At 32.3% G+C, this 18,867-nt stretch overlaps 2 protein-coding genes across 10 annotated transcripts; both read left to right on the top strand.

Annotated features, from left to right (window-relative positions):
* The first annotated feature begins 404 nt into the window (after positions 1-404).
* Rrp5 (Ribosomal RNA Processing 5) lies at positions 405-5,533 on the top strand. The gene is made up of 6 exons (XM_074255154.1): positions 405-539; positions 678-740; positions 818-1,376; positions 1,705-4,965; positions 5,038-5,203; positions 5,300-5,533. Exons 2-6 carry the CDS (start codon positions 678-680, stop codon positions 5,460-5,462), a joined length of 4,212 nt encoding a protein of 1,403 aa, XP_074111255.1. The 5' UTR covers positions 405-539; the 3' UTR covers positions 5,463-5,533.
* A 175-nt stretch (positions 5,534-5,708) lies between these two features.
* LOC141535297 (uncharacterized) lies at positions 5,709-18,687 on the top strand. Of its 9 annotated transcripts, XM_074255161.1 has the most exons (10): positions 5,709-5,940; positions 9,572-9,702; positions 9,772-9,864; positions 12,191-14,039; positions 14,867-14,915; positions 15,535-15,722; positions 16,162-16,260; positions 16,354-16,706; positions 16,820-17,145; positions 17,244-18,687. In XM_074255161.1, the coding sequence occupies exons 2-10, from the start codon at positions 9,623-9,625 to the stop codon at positions 17,585-17,587; spliced, it is 3,381 nt and encodes a 1,126-aa protein (XP_074111262.1). In that variant the 5' UTR covers positions 5,709-5,940; positions 9,572-9,622; the 3' UTR covers positions 17,588-18,687. The 9 variants fall into 9 exon arrangements, with proteins under 9 accessions (XP_074111262.1, XP_074111256.1, XP_074111258.1 ...); XM_074255155.1 differs by having other exon boundaries at positions 9,572-9,864; XM_074255157.1 differs by having other exon boundaries at positions 5,709-6,047; positions 9,572-9,864.
* Positions 18,688-18,867: the final 180 nt, after the last annotated feature.

The following is an 18,867-nucleotide window of genomic DNA, read 5'->3' as shown; positions in this document are numbered from 1 at the left end:
TAATAATGATAACAACAATGATTATGGCAGTGAAGTTTAAATCCAAAGCCGCTAGATGACAGCATAAGTATCTTTTTTGCGCTTTATTTTTTTATTTTTAGCAGGAAAGTAAACGAAGATAAGTTAGCCGACATCTAAAAATTTTTGGAACTTTTTTTTATTGAAAAAATTATTTAAAAAAAAAATAAAAAAATTTTCACTTGTGAAAAACTTGAAAAATTATGAGTGCAATTTTTTAAAAATATTTTTTAGCTCTAATTTAATGAATGAAAAAAAAAAAATTAAAAATGTCGGCTAATTTTATTATTATTCCAATTTGGTGTAAAATGCATCATGGGTACTTTTTGAATTTTCCCGCCTAAATGGCAGCCATTTTTGTTTAACTTGTTTCGGAGTGGGAGAAATTTTAAAGAAGGATTATTGTGATTGTAATTGAAAAAGTATGCGTGAGAGACATTAATTTTACAAAGATCTGTGTATTATAAATAAATTTTTATTATAAATTAAATTGTGACTAAGAAACTCTTTTACAAAACAAAGTATGTATTTAAAAAAAAATCTTAACATATTTTTATTTTGATTTTCTGACTCTAAAATCATTCCCACGTGTGTTGAAATATAACCTAAAAATTGAAAGTTTATTTATTTATTAAAATATTTTATAATTGAATTTTTAGATGACGTTAGAAGACTTTCCCAGAGGCGGTAAAAAGCCGCTGTCTAGCAGTTCATCAAATTCTGTAAGTATTTTTTTTTTCTTTTTAACAAAATATTTATTGTTTATTTTATTAATTTTTCTAATGATAATATATTTCAGTTTCTGGACAATAAAAGAAAACGATCTGCTAAATTTAACCAGAGTAAGAAAATCAAGGATGCTCAAAAAAGTGAGGAGGATTTTGGACCCTCCAGTGCAGAATGTCTGACATACCCAACCATAGTTGAAGGAATGGTTATTCTGGGTCGCGTTTATACGGCTACAGAGTACGATATAACTGTATCATTGCCAGGACGATTGAGCGGACAGGTTTTAGCAACCGATGTCAGTGAGGCTTACACAAATCTGCTGGAAAAAGTTATCGAAATTACCGATAATGAACTCACCGAGTACAAACCTCTGAATGAAGTTTATAAGAACGGTGATTATGTTGTATGTTTTATCAAAAGTATCAATCCAGATGAAAAAAATGCTGTGAAATTGTCATTGGAACCAGGGCTTATCAATCAAAGTCTTCATCCTGAAAGTTTAAAAAGCGGATGTAAGATTGCTTGTTCCATAAGCAGTGTCGAAGATCATGGGTACGTTATTGATACTGGAATTAAAACTCTCCGAGGATTTTTGGCTAATAAAGATGTTGATGAAAATGTTAAATATCGTAAGTTTATTATTTTTAATTACTATTCGACAGTCTAATTAGCAATTGGTCAAACTCCTTATTTTTTAGAGGGTGATTTTTTAATATTTTGATATAGTAATATCTATTACTAGTCCAATTATAAATTATTTAAATTATCCCAACCAAAATATTATACCTCTAATAAATATTGAATGGTTTTTTAAAGTAATAATAAATTTTGAACTAATTTTATTTTCGTATAAATGGAAGATTCTTTAAAATGAAGTTAGACAATTTGCTAATTAGAACGTCGTATTATTTTACAATTTATTTATTTATTTATTTAAGTAAATATTTAATGTTCCAGATCATGGTCAGCAAATATTTTGCTCTATAAAAAAAGTTAAAACGGATAAAAATATAATCACACTAAATCTTACCACAAAATCTAAACATATAATTTCATCAGTTAGTTTCGATGGTCTTCAATTAGATTCACTTGTTCCTGGATCCCGTATTGATTTGACTGTCAAGAAAATTTTACGTAACGGTCTTCGAGTTTCATTTAACGAAAACAATACTGGTTATATAAATCAAGTGTATCTCAATGAGCCACTCTCATATTATGAACCTGACACCGAAATTACCGCGACTCTTTTGTATGTAATTCCTACAGTTAAGTTAGCGTATTTCACGGAATTTTCATTTGAAAAAGAAAAGCAGCCAATTCAAGTTGGAGAAATAATTAATAAAGCGTCTGTTTCGTATCGAGATGCTAAAGGAATTATTTTTAAATTAAAAGAAGGAGTTAAAGGTTTCGTGTCTTTCAAACGGACTGAAGTAGACTTTGAAAATATAAATGCTAAATTTCCGCCTGAGTCTATTCACAAATGTCGAGTTTTGTCTTATGACCTTTCTGACAGACTTTATATTTGTACAATGCAAAAAAATTTGTTAAAAGCAAATAGTTGTATCGCAGATACAGTTGAACCAGGAGAGATATTAACTGTTGAAATAGTCAGGTTCAATAAAAATGGATTCATTTTTGTTAAATCTGGCAACACATTCGGAGATGTTGCTCCAATGCACATCGCCGATGCGGGAATTGACTCGAAGAAAAAACAACAGCTATTGAAAGTCGGTGCAAGAGTGTCAGCGAGAGTTTTAGGCAAGAATAAACAAGGAAACGGCTGGATGTTGACTCTAAAAAAATCATTAGTCGAAAGCAAACGCCCTATCCTGTCGAATGTCGAAGATGCCAGTGTTGGTTCTATATATCAAGGAACTATTTTTTCAGTTAAAAAAGAGGGATTATTGGTATCATTTTTCGGTGAAGTTAAAGGATTTTTACCAAGTTCATTTTTGAACAAAATTACTGGTGGTACTTTAAATTACAGTGTTGGTCAAGTTATTCTTGTTAAGATAGAGAAAGTCAACGAAGGCGGTAAATTAATTCTTAATCTTGCGCAGAATAAATCCAATCAGAAGGAAGAAATAAAATTGGACATTGGTGAAGAAGTCACTGGAGTTGTCGTTGAATCATCATCTGAAGGGATTTATTTGAAGATAAGTAAAGGTAACAAGGGTGATAGTGTCACAGGATTCTTACCAGCTGGTCATATTGCGCCATGTAAAGAATTAGGAGCCCATTTGGCGGCGAAGTATGTTTCCGGAGATTCATTGACAGCACTTGTATTCTCTACATCGCCTAAATTTTTGCTTTCACGAACTTATGTTCCTCAAAAAGAGCTTACAAAAATAGAAAATCTAAAAAAAGATGATTATATTCCTTGCTCAATCACAGACATCAGCTCAAAAGGTGTAAAAGTCGTTCTACCTATTGAAGGATTTGATGAGTACGGTTTTATTCCTTACAATAAAATATTAGACATCGAAAGCTTGTCAGTACATCAATTATTGTTTGGAAAAGTAACTTTCATCAACAAAAAGGAAAAAAAAATACATCTTACAGCAGCTTTGCACGAAGTTTGGGCTGACGCTGTCCAACAAGACACTGATATGGTAGCTGCTGTCGATGTCTTGACTTTGTATCTTAGTAAATTAAAAGAAATGGCAACGCATGAGAATTTCACTAATAAATCAATCTTAGCGATGAATTTGGGGCAGCGTGTAAAAGGAGTGGTTGAAAAAGTAACAGAACATGGACTTGTTCTGAAGTTGGAAAATGATGTTGCTGCAACTGTTCGCTTGTGTCACATTGAAAAGCCACACAAAGAAGGTGATCAAGTTGAAGCAACCGTTTTATGGATCAATTATATTCATGAATTGGTTGAAGTTACACTTTTGCCGAAGCTGAATAATTCAATTAGAAACCAAGTCAATAAACTACCCGACGAATCACTTAACATACAGTTGAAAGGTGAAATAGTCTTGGTAACTAATTGGTTTGCTCTAGTTGCGTTGAAGGGTCAAGGAAAGGGTACTTTAGTTTCATTACCTACTCGTCGGCACGCTAATGACATGAAACCTGATCTCTCGTCGTATTCAGTTGGTAAAAAAATAAGGTGCTATGTTATACTTAACCGCGGTGAGGCTGAATTAATTCCTGTTGGTGTTGTTAAATCGTCGTTTGAGTCACGGAAACATATGATTGAATTGCAGAATAGCAAAGATTTGAAAAGGAAAAAACCAAGTTACATTCATGGTGAGCATTTACTTTCAAAGAGACCAAAACTTTTAACAAAAACCATAAGCTGTGACGAAATTAAAGATGAAGTTGAAGTCAAGAGTGAAGAAGAGTCTGATGATGAAGTCAATGAAGTCCAGGTGGTAAAAGAGAAGAAAAATAATGATCAGGATAAGAAAAATAAAAAAGAAAAGGTTAAACCACTTAAGGTTAAAAATAAAAATATAAGTTCTCAAGTCGAAATTAAAAACAAAAAAATAAGTCCCCAAGTTGAAGGAGAAAATAAAATTGCAGAAAATCTGAGTATACCAGAGTGTGGATTCAACTGGGATGGAACATTAAACCAAGTAAAAATTGAAGAGTCATCGAGTAGCAGTGAAGAAGAGGACGATAACGAGTCGAAAAAGAAGAAGAAAAAATTGACTGCAGCGGAAAGGCATGAATTGGAGCGGCAAAAAGAACGCGAAATACGTCAACGAGAAGAAGCATTAGCCAGTAATCAAATGCCGAATTCTCCAGATCAATTTGATCGTTTAGTACTAGCAAGTCCTGACAGTTCAGTAATTTGGCTTCAGTACATGGCTTATCATCTCCAAGCTACTGAGATTGACAAGGCCCGAGCAGTCGCAAAACGCGCTCTCAAAACGATAAACTTACGGGAAGAACACGAAAAATTAAACGTTTGGCAAGGTTGGTTGAATTTCGAGTCAAGATTCGGAACACCTGACACTCTTGATAGCGTCTTCCATGAAGCGTTAAAACTTAATGATGCTAAGAAAATTTATCTTCACATGATTACTGCTCATACTGACGCTGGAAGACATTTGAAATTGGAAGAAGTCGTCAAAGTAGTTACTGGCAAATTTAAGCAAGATCCAGAAGTTTGGACAGAGTGCGGTGGTGCTTATCTTAAAGCAGGGTTGAAGGAAAAATCAAGATTCCTTATGCAACGAGCGCTTCAATCCTTACAACCCAAAGAACGTGAGTATTTTTATTTGCTATTATTATATTTCAATTTAAAATGGTTTTTATAAATTTGTTTTGCCATTTCAGATGTAAATTTGATAATGAAATTCGCTCAAATGGAGAACAGATTTGGCGATGCAGAAAGAGCCGAGACATTATTTGAGAAACTTTTGATATCATATGCAAACAAAGTAATTGTTTGGACGTGTTACGTGGACATGTTGGTTAAATCTGAAAAGTTTGACGCAGCAAGGTATGATTCGATATAAAACTTTTGATTAAATTTATTTATACCTTAATTATTTTTTATTAATAATTTTATTTCATATTTATATTTATTTAATTATAGGAAAGTGTTAGAGAAGGCTGTACTCCAATCTCTTTCTCCCAAGAAAATGAAGACATTGTTTGAAAAATACGTCAGCTTTGAAGAGAAATACGGTACTCCAGCAGGTGTAGAACATGCTACTAAATTAGCAAAGGAATACTTAGATAAAATAATAAAAGGATAAACATATTATTATGTTAATTATTGTAAAATAAATATTTTTTTTTAATATTTAATTAAACAATTGTAAAAATATTTTAAATAGTTTAAATAATCCCGCTCATTTTAGCGCAAGCGCAATGATTATTTTTTCAAAATGGCCGCGCGTTTGCGCTAGAGAATTCTAAAAGTTCCGCGGTCGGTCAAGGTAGTTTATATGTTTTTTTCTTGTCATTATCATTATTATTTAATTTTATTACTTCTACACATAGATATATTTGAGAGTACGTGGTTGTGATTTAAGCAGTGTAGTATTTGAGGATCACGAAAAGCGTGATAATCAGTGAAAAAATCAGTAACCTTGTGAAATAGTAGTAACAGTCGCCATATTGTTTGTACGCACGTTGCTGGCTGACTATCGTCAGTAGTAAAGTTAACTTTATTGTGTCGTGTCGCAACGTAACGAAAAAGAACGACAAGACGAGGGAGCGCCGTGGAGAAAGGTAAATATTTCTTGAGTGAGGGTTCGAGAATTTATTTTTATATATTTACTACATATATAGTAAACTGATAGTCACCATTGCTGTCCAAGTGTTCTACACTTATATATGTGGGTACTTTTAGTTTATAATAGTATCTGTGGTTTTATTTAATAAATCAATCAACTTGATAATTAATACGCTCATTTTTCAGGATCAGATATCATCCATTTTTGTGAAGTTAGTTCTCGAAAAATTATATTTTCTATAAATTTCATCCCAGTGTAGTTCGCGTGTGAATAAGACAGGAAGAGCAAAACGAGAAGGTTCTCAAGGCATCTTGTTACATTTATATCTATATATTTATAATATAATATAGAATACATATGCACATACGTATATATGGAGAAAGATCGAGAGAGAAAAGAGTGAGTGAGTGAGAGGGAGAGAATTGTATTTAGTTTTCGTATGTATGAGTTTCATGAGTCAACTTAAAATTTACGTGTTGGAAAAAAAAATCGATATTTTATCGATCTGAGTTTAGTTCTACCAGAGAATAAGTAGGTGATACATGTGTACTGCATCACACTAGAGCTTCCTATTTTTTTTTTTTTTTTTTTTTTTTTTTAAACAAAACGTATTTGTAGGTACTTATATGTCTGTACATTGAAACAAACGAAAAAGGAAAAAATCTATATATACTACAGTATTATGTATTATAAAACTCGGTAACGTGACGTCACTGCTAAGGGCTTTGGAATGTACTACTGATAATTGGAGGGATTAGTTAATCTGATTTGTGGATTGAGTTTAATTGATGTGTGAGAATTTTTAAAATTCATTAGCTAATGTGACGTGGAAGATATCGGATGTCGTCTGTGCGTGAGTGAGTAAATTAGAAAGTACGTGTGTAGATTGAAGAGAGAAAAAAAAAAGAACACTAAAGTTAACGTTCGTCGTCGTCTTCTTCGTGGATTATAAGTTCCGTGAGTATTTTCATCTCACATGAGACTTATCACGCGCTTTCATTGATGTGGGCGTATAGGTTATACTCACAGCCAGATTTCAGTAGTTAATCATCTTTCTATAAAATTGTATCGTAACTACTCTTTTTTTTTTTTTTTTTTTTTTTTTTCCTATTGGTATCATTACCATTAAAATTAGGATTTAATATCGTGACTAATGTATATAACATCACCTGTCTTGAGCTTATCTGCGTGGGATAGTCATAAATCTCTCGCGTGCGTCAAAAGGATTAAGTTTTAATCTCACATATAAATTGAAGATGATTATATACATGTATATTATTTAGTAATTTTATTATTTTATTTTAATTTAATTTATCATGTATTTAATGTAATTATTGTCTTTTATTAGATAGTCAGAAAAAGATAAACAATCACAGTTAAATGAAAATGAGCACAAAAAAGCCAATTTCCGAGTTCTAATGACGAGTAATTGTAGCCGAGAAAAAACCAGAAAGCATTTGGAGTTTAAAACAACAAGAATAAATTTAAGTGGATGGTGAACATTAATTGCATTTATCATCATCATCATCGTCATCGTCATACTTATGAGAATCTCATCAAGTGCATTTAAAAATTTTCTTTTACTTCTAACCGTGAGATTCCGTCAGACTGAGACACACTGACATTCTATTCAATTCTACATTCTACACTGTACTCTTACTTTTTTTCTTCTTACCCAGTTTACTTACACTGGCACAACACCCACGTGTATGTACGCGGTATCGATTAGTTTTAATCCTCCAGGGGAGTCTGCCGAAAGAGGACAGCTTTATAAAGCACTTTGTTATCATATAAAAAGAAAAAAAAATGTATTTATTTGACATTCAAACGAAGACCATTATAATTAATCCAATTAAACACTCAAACCTCCGAGTGATAATTTATTATAATAGAAATAGAATTAAACTTAGCTATGAATAACGGTAATGGACTTGCGAACCGCAGGAAACTGTTAAAATAACGTTGCATAAAAGTTTAATCTCATCATAGTATCATCTATTCACTAACGAGAATTAGACTTACCCTCGATGATGTAACTCTCGCGTGTCTGTCGATTTAATTTGTTATATATAAGAGTATTAGAGAGTTGAATAACGTCTCTGGCATTCGATTATACTCTTTACCTCAATTTTAATGTTATTTTCATCCCGATATTATATTAATTATGCATCTAATAAATTATAAACAAGTATTTATTTAAAAAATACTAAAAAATTTCATATATCGTTACAATTGACAGCTTCGGCTTATTTAATGTTATTATTTGTTGCTAATTTATTAAAATGTGTACTATAAATTGTCGGTGAATAATAATTACAATAAACCTAAATAATATTTTCATGACTGCGTATTATCGTGTTATATAAATAGGTATGGGGTGTATTTTGTTGATGTATGATAAATATACATGCCGCTAGTGGTAGTTATGATGATGGTGATGACGATGAGGAGAAGAGTGTATTGAGGGATTTGGAAAGTCGCCACCAACTGAAGAAAAGTCTTGTTGTATACCAGCAAGTGTGTTCAGATATTTATGTATACGTACATACATATTTGCCACATTTAAATGCATCTTCTTTCTAAATTCACTGTTCCGTAGAACAGTATGTAAAAGTGGATTTAAATTTGTATATCTTATTTTTCATGCGCTTAAACGCGACAAATTTAACGTCGCAAAATTTTAAATCTTTATTTAAATTTATTGATAAATTATTAGAATTTTATCAAGTGCGTATGTGTAATATATATAATATATCTATAGAGATCTTAACAATAAATTGTTTATTTGTTTGATTCGTTAAAGGAACTCGTTTGACCTTCACAATGGCCTTTTGGGGACTATCATGTTACAAATGAGTGTTATTCTAAATGATTAAATGTTTGTTAACATATTTTAGTGTCATTAAATAATAACAATAAGCGACTCGATAATGTATTAATGAATGAATGAATAACAATACCAAATATATATATATATATATATATATATATATATATATATATATATATATACAATATCATTTTTATAAATATACATATTGATTGTTACAATAATACATTACGTCAAGATACGTTCTTGTAATTCTTGTCTTCTCTTTAAATACAATATCATATTTCAATTAAAAGATAATTATTCAAATAGATTATCCGTTTTAGGGAATTTTTTTTTATATTAATTTTTTGTATTTACGTTTTACCACACAAATAATATTCTTATACATTATTGTATGTGCTATGTGTAGATCGCAGAACAACAGAAAGAAAAAAAATATATACAGTGTGTATGTTTACTGTAGTGGTGCTATTTTTAAAAATAATTCCAGTCAGAGGTGTTAACTAGGTCAACTACCAACGGAATTTATACATAACGATCGCGACTAATGCATGGTAGTTTTAAATTCGCTAATATAACCAGTTTAGGAACTTTTAATCAACGCATAAGACTATTATGGAATCTATTCAAGCGAATTAATTTTTTAAAGGCCTTGTTACACATCCTAGGGATGAATCACATCATCTCCGACTGCGGAATGATTTTTTTTTTATAATATTTAATAGTTGTTGATTGATTTATTTCTAAAATAAAATTAAAATTTATTTTATTAACGAATACTTTATTATTTCAGAGACTGAAAGTGGAAGGCAGCGTGTAGGAAATTACACGTGTTACGAGTGCAATGTCAATCCATCGCGGCGGACCTCCAGGTGCCGTCGCAGTAACATACAATTCAATGGCGCCATTATCACCAACGCGAAGGTACAGTAGCAGTAGTACCGGAACAACGACCTCCAGCGGAACAACAACCACTAAATTTAATAATTGTAGATCATCAAAGGCACTTGAACACATGAGTTACAGTGCGGCAACATCTACCACTTGTTTACCTGGGGCTAGAAAAAATTATTATTCCCCTGCAAGGTTTGTTGTGTCAATAAATAATAACACAACACAACACAACACAACAACAACAACAACAACAACAACAACAACAACAACAACAACAACAACAACAACATTAATAATAAGAATAAAAATAATTATTGTTTAGATATTTAAATAATATTTTATAACAAATAACGCTGTCAGTAGGTGACAGGATCTTTATAATAACGTATATTTATGACACATTAATTTGTCTTACTGTAGGCATATCCGGGTTGTTGTTAATGCGGTTATTCAAGCTTTGTTTCAACGTTGTATACCATGAACAAGGGTGACGAGGTTTCTTCCCTGGGGGATAATTGCCACGATGAGGAGCTAAAAGAGAGGAAGTGGTGTTGGTGGGGGTGGTAATAGTACTAGTACTAGCTGCGGCGGTGGTGGCAAATTTGTGGAGGTGGTTGTCGTAAAATAGAGAATAGAATGAGAAAAGCAGACGCATGCGTTTTAAACTAAGGAACAATACATTGACAAAAGCTCGAACGTGTTTTCTTTTGTTCTGGAGGTATAACAAAGATCCAATTAGAAGCCTTTACTGATTTCACGCCTAAATTGTATAGGGTCACTGTTGTTTTCTCAATAGTGGATATAATATATATTCTTCTCATAGTACTGGTACTCATACTGGTTTCTGGTATTATTCTGGTGGTAATAGTAGTATTAGTAGTTTAGTAGATCCTTTTACTAAAGGATGTATAATATAATATAATATAATCCAAGAGGTCTAGGTCACACTTTCTTTAGGTATGCGCGTTTGACACGGTCAATCGTATTGAATTTATAGAAACAAGTCCAATGGGATTTTGGGGTGATCCTTGGTCGAGATACAAGACCGCGAACCTGTTCAACGAGTATCAACTCAACAGTATTAGCCGATTAGCGACCGACTGTCTGGTATAAACCCTCGTGTCGTGTCGTTATTTCAGCAGTCCTGGTCTACACACCCAGCAACATACTGCTTTTTATTTGCTCTTGTCTTGGTTGTACTGATGCTCTACTTTTATCGAATATATACATAACATATATGTACACCCAAAAGTTTAAGATCAGGGGTCGCTAAAGTTCTTTTTCTATATGTGTATAATGTTGAATTTCGGATTGTAGATACAATGGAGAACGGAAGGAAGAATGAGATAAAAAGAGCTAAAGAAAAGGAAAGTTTATAAGAGAGCAGAGAGCAGGGGTCACGACCGCGCCGCCACTCGTGACTCCCAAAATGATGACGATTTAGCATCTGCCGGATTTTTTCCCTCGGGGGTACTTTCAACCCCTCAGGAGAAGTCTACGAGGGAAGAATAATGATCGTGTCAAAGGACACCCGAGTACCGTGGCACGAATTGTTTACAGTACTTGTCTTTTTTCTTCCTCTCTCCACCTTCGGCGATAGCCTCTCCATTTCACTTAAAAACAAGTCGATGCTAATATTAGTCCAGACAAAAATAAACTTGATACCAGAGATAATATAACATAACTATAATTTTGATTTTTTTTTTTTTTTTTTTTTTTTTATAATAGTTTATTGTAATTTTTTATCTATAAACTATTTATCTTTGTTCTTGTAATTTATTTCATTTTACTCTGTTATATAATTCGTAGGGAAGAAATATTATGTTAAAGTTATTTTTTTCACATATTATCGAATAAATATTACTCAGCATTTTTTGTTGTAAGACATTCGTTTTAAAACTTTTATTCTCGAGTTTTACCGATAGCTTGCTGAATTTGTGATTTTATGGCTAAAATATTTTCTACGCCACTGTAATATTTATTTTTTGTTCGATAATATACAATGAAGATTGTAGGAGGTGATTGATTGTGTCTGTACAATGTAGTGGGTGGCATTTTAACATTTTCGGTATACATGTGAAAGTAAATTTACTGAAGTATAAAAAAAGAAGATGAAAAAAAAAAAAAAAAGTTCTTTTGTGTCGTTTAGGATTATGTTTGGGATAATATTTGAAACGTCGTTTAGGATTATGTGTATGCATATAATAGAAAGGTATAAAAAGCGATTGAATCATAATCGTTAGGCAAATTACTGACGTTGCATTATAATCAGCTTCTGTACATAACGGTTAGATAGCAGAAAGTTTAGTTTTATAATACAGATGATAAGAGCTAACTGCAGAAATAATATAATATAATATAATATAATATAATACAATAAGAATAAAATTGAATGCAAGAGTCATTGAAATAGCATAAGCCAAAAAAATAACAAGCCCTTGGCTTAAAGCCCACCTTAGCTTGCAAATTTTCAACATATAAACTTGTCCCGCATTCTAACATTAAAATCTTTTTACAGGTCAGTCTCGTCGTACAGTGAAGTCGGATCGGTCTCGTCGGCAGCCAGCAAGTTGTCGCCAAAGTTTTCATCAACATCAACGTCTTCAGCATCCTCTACAGCCTCATTGGTCTCGTCTTCAAACAATCGTGATCGTTACAACAATTTATCAGCGTCGAATAATTTAACCAATAGTGAATTTCGGTCAAAATACTCACCTGACAATTACGTACCGACGATATACCGAAGCAACGGAAGCACCAGCAGCCTCAGTAGCAACAGCAGTACGTTAAATGGTCACTGCAAATCATTTCCAACATCCTCATCAACGAGTGGCCTAGCAGAGCTTCACGGTGGTGATGAACGGGACTCAATTGGTTACCGTGAGCATCGTGATCGTTCATACTCAAACGAAACAACAAATTCACTAGTCGGTGGGGACAGGTGGGCTGTCAATAATCGATACACTAAAAGAAGAAATAATCCAACAAACACCCTGTTGACCGGGCATGATCAAATCGACAGCGCCGCGGCGCCAACCGAGGTAACGCACCATCAGACATCATCATCATCATCATCATCTTTGGAACAAGATCACGATAGCAATATTATTCCGGATATCGCGAGAAATAATATCCTTTACCACGGGAATAACGTCAATAATAAAACAATTATTGCTGTTGTTGACAATGACAACAACAACGCCAACAATAACAATGACCATGACCGTCAACAACAATACAGTGACAATCAGAATCATCGTATTATTAACAATCACAATGACAGCGACTATGACGATAATTATTTAAACCATCACGGTCATCCGACGTTGGCTGGCTATACGCAAAGATCATATTCTTCAGTAACAGCAGCAACAACACCTGCTGTTACTACGACAACGACAACAATAACAACAACAAACACTGCTACAACTCTTTTACTCTCGTCATCCCTATCCTCATCCACCACCTCCCATCAATTAACAAGCCCCGTAGACTCTCCTGCTTCCGAATCGTACAATTCCACGACAACTACACCGTTAGCTACGCCAATAGCTTCAATAGTTAGTGTTACCGATAATAATACTTTTTACAATAATTTGTCGTCGACGTCAGCCACGTCTGGTGATGGTGGTGGTAGTGCTGCACCCGCTGATAATAGAGCTTGCTCGTGGACTAAAAAAACACCGCCCACTAATCCCGATAACAGTACGGAGCTGGTGACTAACAATAATGATCAGGAAAATTCAAATTCCCGTAACAATCCTGTTGTTTTAAAAGAACCGACTACTACCGGAGCAGTCTCCTCTGTTGGAGATACTTTGTTAGAGAGCTTGCATTCTTCTATACTTAGTACGCATTTGTATAGTCTTGAAAGTAGTAATTCATCAACAAATTGGGTGTCTAATGATGATAATAATGATTATCAACAACAGCAACGCCTAACAAGTAAGAAAGATGTCACCAATAACTCTGATCATGGGTTCGATGAAATACACTTGGAATTAAATGAATATACTGATGATTCTCCATTAGATAATAATAAATATTTAGAAAATGTTAAGACAAATAGTATTATTGAAAAACCTCAAGATAATAATCCAACCAGACCAGCGTACAGTCAAGTTGCCAGTGGCTTTTGTAAAGTACCAGTAGACCTTAATAACAAGGTGACATCCAGACCTCTAGGTACTCATAACAATGATTCTGGGAAAGCATCCAACTCAAAGTCATTCTTTGACTGGCAAAAGGAGGAAACTCTTGCTGATGGCGCACGGTTTAATCCATCATCCTCCTCAGCAGGGAGCAGCACTTTGAATCCACCAGTTGGTGTTCACCAGGGCGTTTCTCGTGGAATCAACGATCAGATTGTGAGTAGTTAACAACGTATCGACTTGTTCGCGTTCAACGGAATGTCGATGAACCGGGACAACGAGTTGACTTGACCTCGGCCGACTTTCATCTCTTATTCTTATTATTTATTATTATTAATGACTTATATATATATATATATTTTTTTTTTATTTTTTTAAACATTACTTTCGTATCTCTCTCAGTTTATTTGGTTATTTATATTTATATTAATCTTTTTTTATTTAGTTCGTCCTCTCAATAACCATGTGCTGCAGACAATACACGACTGCAACGAGACGTATGATACATACTCTTGTGTTCTACTTCCTCCCGCGCGCCAATTACTGATTTTGGCAACTTGAGTTGCGCTTGAGCAATCCCAGGGTGAGGTACTATCGGGTATTCGGTTTGAATAATCGTCCAACTACAATCAAGACTTGACAACAACCTAGAGCTTTTTTCCTTATTATTATTATTGTTGTTGTTAGTTATTATTACTACTATTGTCATCAGTGTGTGAAGAAACTGAAAAAAAAAAAAAAAAAAAAAAAAAAAAAAAAAAAAAGAGCACGAGTATTGAGAAAAATAATTATTATGATTGCGGCTGTTGGTGCTGCTACATCGTACTTGGTCAGTGGCACGTGGATTATTGAGAGTTTGCTAATTATTATTATTATTATTATTATTACTATTAATTTTATTTTGTGTGTCAAAAATAATAATAATAATGGAAGTGGTTTATTTAGCAATAGTATATTTTATTTTTTTAATAATAATAATAGTTAAACTCGTTAACGGTACATCGACAATTAGTTATTACTGATAATCATTTAAATATTCTTAGACGGCACTACTCGTGTACTACCAATATCGACGTCTCATTGTCAATAATTGTGAGTATCTGCCATTAAGTGAATTAAAAAAAAAAAAAAAAAAAAAAAAATTAAGAGATAAAATAATTTTTAAAAAAATATTTAATTAAATTAAATTATATATATTTATCTTTAACGAGCAACAATCTCAAAAGCTAGTCGCGTTTCGAAATCACTCTAGTCTCCTCGTCGTCACCAGCAACCACGACGACGAAGAAGACTAACTCCGTTCGCTCTAGTGCCACTCATCGGGTTTCGTTATTAATAGAATCCGATAACCGCTCTCCCTGGTTCCCAAACAAGTGCAACTACACCGGTTACAAAAGTTACATGTGCGATATACATATTTTTATTTTTATTATTCTTATTTTTTTTATTATAATTATTAATTATATTGCAGTAATTAAATTTTTACACAATCTAAAAATATATTGATTATATATATAGATTAAAAAATAAAATTACCAAAACTAGTCGGTAGTTTTATTTAGATTTTTTTGTAAAATAGTTTTATAAGTTTAGAAATATTAAAAATCTAGCACCTCGTCGTGTAACGATTGTTAAACCGGGACACAACACAATAAAGTATACAAATTAAAATAACGCGTATTATTTAAATGTAAACTGGCTCTCGTTCAAGTAATAAACTGGTGTCTTTGGTCCATTTGGACTTTAGCGGTTCTTGGAATTATATTTGCTTTTTTCATCGGACTTGCGACACCCTTAAAGACTAAAAAGCCTCATGTCCCTGCTCTATATCGCTCGAGACTCACTTGTTCATTAGTTTCTCACGTCGTTCGTGAAAGGCCAATAGTAGCTCGGGTCAAGGTGAGTACTTTACGTGATGCTTCAAATTTGTCCTTAAAAATTTATTTAAAAAAAAAAAAAAAAAACCTTTTTTATTTTTAATATTAATTTGTTTTTAGTTTTTATTAATACTCTTTTGTTGTTAAATTATTTATTTTGTTGTTGTATTAATTTTTTTTTAATTAAGTGTTGAGGCTTGTTTGTGACTTTTAACATTTGCCGACTAATAATTAGCTAAATACCGAAAACGAAATTGCGGAAAAAGATACAATAATGTTTACTTATTTTTTTTTTTTTTTTTTTTTTTAATATTATTTTTGACTCACCGGAAACTGACCAACGACTCGCAAATCACAATTCATTTATACTCACTCATACAAAAGACTCGTACGGATTCACTTGTAACAGGAAATTACCCCATAAAGTTGTGCCAAATTGAATTATTATCGATATATTGCAGGAGGAGAGTTCGAGCTCAAGGCCACCAAGGAGTAGTCGAATACCAACACGACGAGACGAGAATTATGGCCTCAATGGATTGAGAAATATTGGAAATACAGTAAGTTCAAAATTTATTGTTACAATCAATAAAATAATAATAATAATAATAATAATGACGATTAAAATTAATTAAATAAAATATTATCCACAGTGTTTTATGAATAGCGTGATCCAATGTCTCAGCAACACGAAGCCATTACTTGAGTACCTGTTAAATGAACAGTACTTGAATGATATTAATCAAACAACATCCAGCATGAAAGGTGCCTTGATAAAAGCTTTCGCTCAAGTTATTAATGAACTTTGGGAGAGCAGTGGTGATCATGTAGTTAATACATCGTCATTAAAAAATCAAATCCAAAGATTTGCTCCAAGATTCATGGGTTACGCCCAACAGGATGCTCAAGAGTTCCTTAGATATCTGTTGGAAGGATTACATGAGGATGTCAACAGAGTTGCTGTTAAACCTCAACCTATTCTTGCAGACATACCTGATCACTTTACGTAAGTATTGTATTGTAAATTTATTCGTTATTTTTCTCGTTACAAAAAAATTTTATAGAGATGCGTATTGTACCTGTACATATAAAATAATAATATTTAATTTTTATTAACAGAGATAGCCAAAAAGCAACAGAAAGTTGGAAAAGATACCTACGTAGCGAAGACAGTACTATCGTCGATGCGTTTGTAGGACAACTTCGTTCATCTTTGCAGTGTACGTCCTGCGATCACATTTCAGTTACCCTAGATCCATTTTGGGATTTAAGTTTGCCAATACCTACACGAAGTGGTACAGTTAAACTTAATCAGTGTCTTGAGCACTTTACAAAGACAGAGATAATGGATGGTGATGAAAAACCCACGTGTTCCAAGTGCCAGATGAGAAGAAAGTGCACTAAACGATTTAGCATTCAAAAGTTTCCCAAAATTTTAGTCATTCGTATCCTTTTTATTGATTATTATATTAATTTTTTTTTCTAATTTAATTAATAATAATAATAATGAAAATTGTTTTCCTTAATGAAAATAATTTAATAGATTTGAAACGATTTTCACCAACGGAAAGATTCCGTTCGAAATTGAGCGTCCTGGTTGATTTTCCACTGATGGGGTTGGATCTCAGTGCCTTTGCCGCAACTGGCGTTCAAGGATGTACGTACAATCTTTACGGAGTAGCTAATCACTCGGGTACGCCGTACTCGGGTCATTACACAGCCTACTGTAAGCATCCTTACTCCGGTGAATGGCACGAGTACAACGACAGCAGAGTGTCATCAGTGTCAGCTAGCTCAGTAATTTCCAGTGAGGCGTACGTTCTCTTCTACGAGCAGCAGTCACAGTCACAGCAGCAGCAACAGCAGCCTCTTAGTCATCATTTGTAACCACACGCCACACTTGTTAGTGTACAGTACCATCTTGCCTCGTGAGGATTTTATATAAATAAAAATGTAATACCTCAAGTCCAGTGTGTGACAAATTGACTCGGCGCCTTGTTAGTCGGCGAGTGCAGCAACAACTAAATAATATTATAAAAGCAGCTCGACATCCGGAAGAAAATTAATATCTAACACTAAGTGTCGGCGTAATAATAAATAAAAGATTTTAAAAGTATATATATAATGCGTTAATGATGTCGGTTTTAGATATGATATTTATTAGCCAAAATAGGCGGGCAGCTGCATTTCTTTTTGATATATATTATTCATTTTGTTGCTTGCTTTTTATATTAATTTCTTCATTTATTAATTGACTGTCTTTAATTACTTATATTATGACTATTGTATCGTTTTACTAAAATCAAAGTTTGACTATTTATACTAGGCTTTAAAAATTATTAATTTTTTTTCCTAGATTTCAATTTATTTATTTTTTAAAATTAATTGTTTATATTATACATTATATATACATATATATATATATATATATATATAATATATATATATATATATATATACAAATATATTTCTCTCACAATCATTGTCTATTTAAAATATAAAATTTAAATAAATTTATGAAAATTACGTGTATAAAAATAACCCTTACGACTTAATAGTAGGAAAAAATTGTAAAAAATGTATCCCCATTTAATTAAAACGTCATGTAGGACAAATTGTAAGAAAAAAAAAAAAAATTTATAAGTAAATTTCACGTAAGCTTCGTATTTTTTAAACAAAAATTTAATGTTCCGGATGTCTAGTTACTTTTTAAAATTAGAAAAAATAAATAAATAAAATAATAATATTTATCTTTCTCACTTGAAATCCAATAAAGTAAATCCCGAAAATAAATATAATTAAAAGATTAAGATCAACAATAACAAGAACAAATCACCTGTTAAATCTACGGTTATATATTTACTTTTGTAAAATATTTTTGTTTTATTTCCAAGCAGTCAAGAGTTATTTATTTAATTTATAGAAAGAGAAAGAGAATATAAATAAACTATTGATATTCGATATTATCGAATATAATATTAAATATATATATTACTATTATTATTATTATCATAATTATTAAATATGCATGACAAAACACAAATGAAAATAACAGACATTAATTAGTTAAATCTGTCCAATAAAATGATACACCAATAATTATAATTTATATCGTATCTTTTTTTTCTTCATAGACAAAATGAAAATCTTATCAGTTCGAGAACATT

The sequence above is a fragment of the Cotesia typhae genome, unplaced genomic scaffold (assembly GCF_013202065.1).
Source record: "Cotesia typhae breed Kobodo isofemale line unplaced genomic scaffold, CoteBio_Ctyphae scaffold_13, whole genome shotgun sequence".
In the NCBI taxonomy this organism is placed as follows: Eukaryota; Metazoa; Arthropoda; class Insecta; order Hymenoptera; family Braconidae; genus Cotesia; species Cotesia typhae.
This window is presented reverse-complemented; position numbering and strand designations above follow the sequence as displayed.

Bases quoted from the DNA above. Each gene is read 5' to 3' on its own strand.
- Rrp5 (XM_074255154.1), top strand. From the start codon at position 678: ATGACGTTAGAAGACTTTCCCAGAGGCGGTAAAAAGCCGCTGTCTAGC. The intron at 741-817 runs GTAAGTATTTTT...AATATATTTCAG, and splicing joins CTAGCAGTTCATCAAATTCT to TTTCTGGACAATAAAAGAAA. The intron at 1,377-1,704 runs GTAAGTTTATTA...TTAATGTTCCAG, and splicing joins TGATGAAAATGTTAAATATC to ATCATGGTCAGCAAATATTT.
- LOC141535297 (XM_074255155.1), top strand. From the start codon at position 9,623: ATGTCAATCCATCGCGGCGGACCTCCAGGTGCCGTCGCAGTAACATAC. The intron at 9,865-12,190 runs GTTTGTTGTGTC...ATCTTTTTACAG, and splicing joins AATTATTATTCCCCTGCAAG to GTCAGTCTCGTCGTACAGTG. The intron at 16,707-16,819 runs GTAAGTATTGTA...TTTTATTAACAG, and splicing joins GACATACCTGATCACTTTAC to AGATAGCCAAAAAGCAACAG.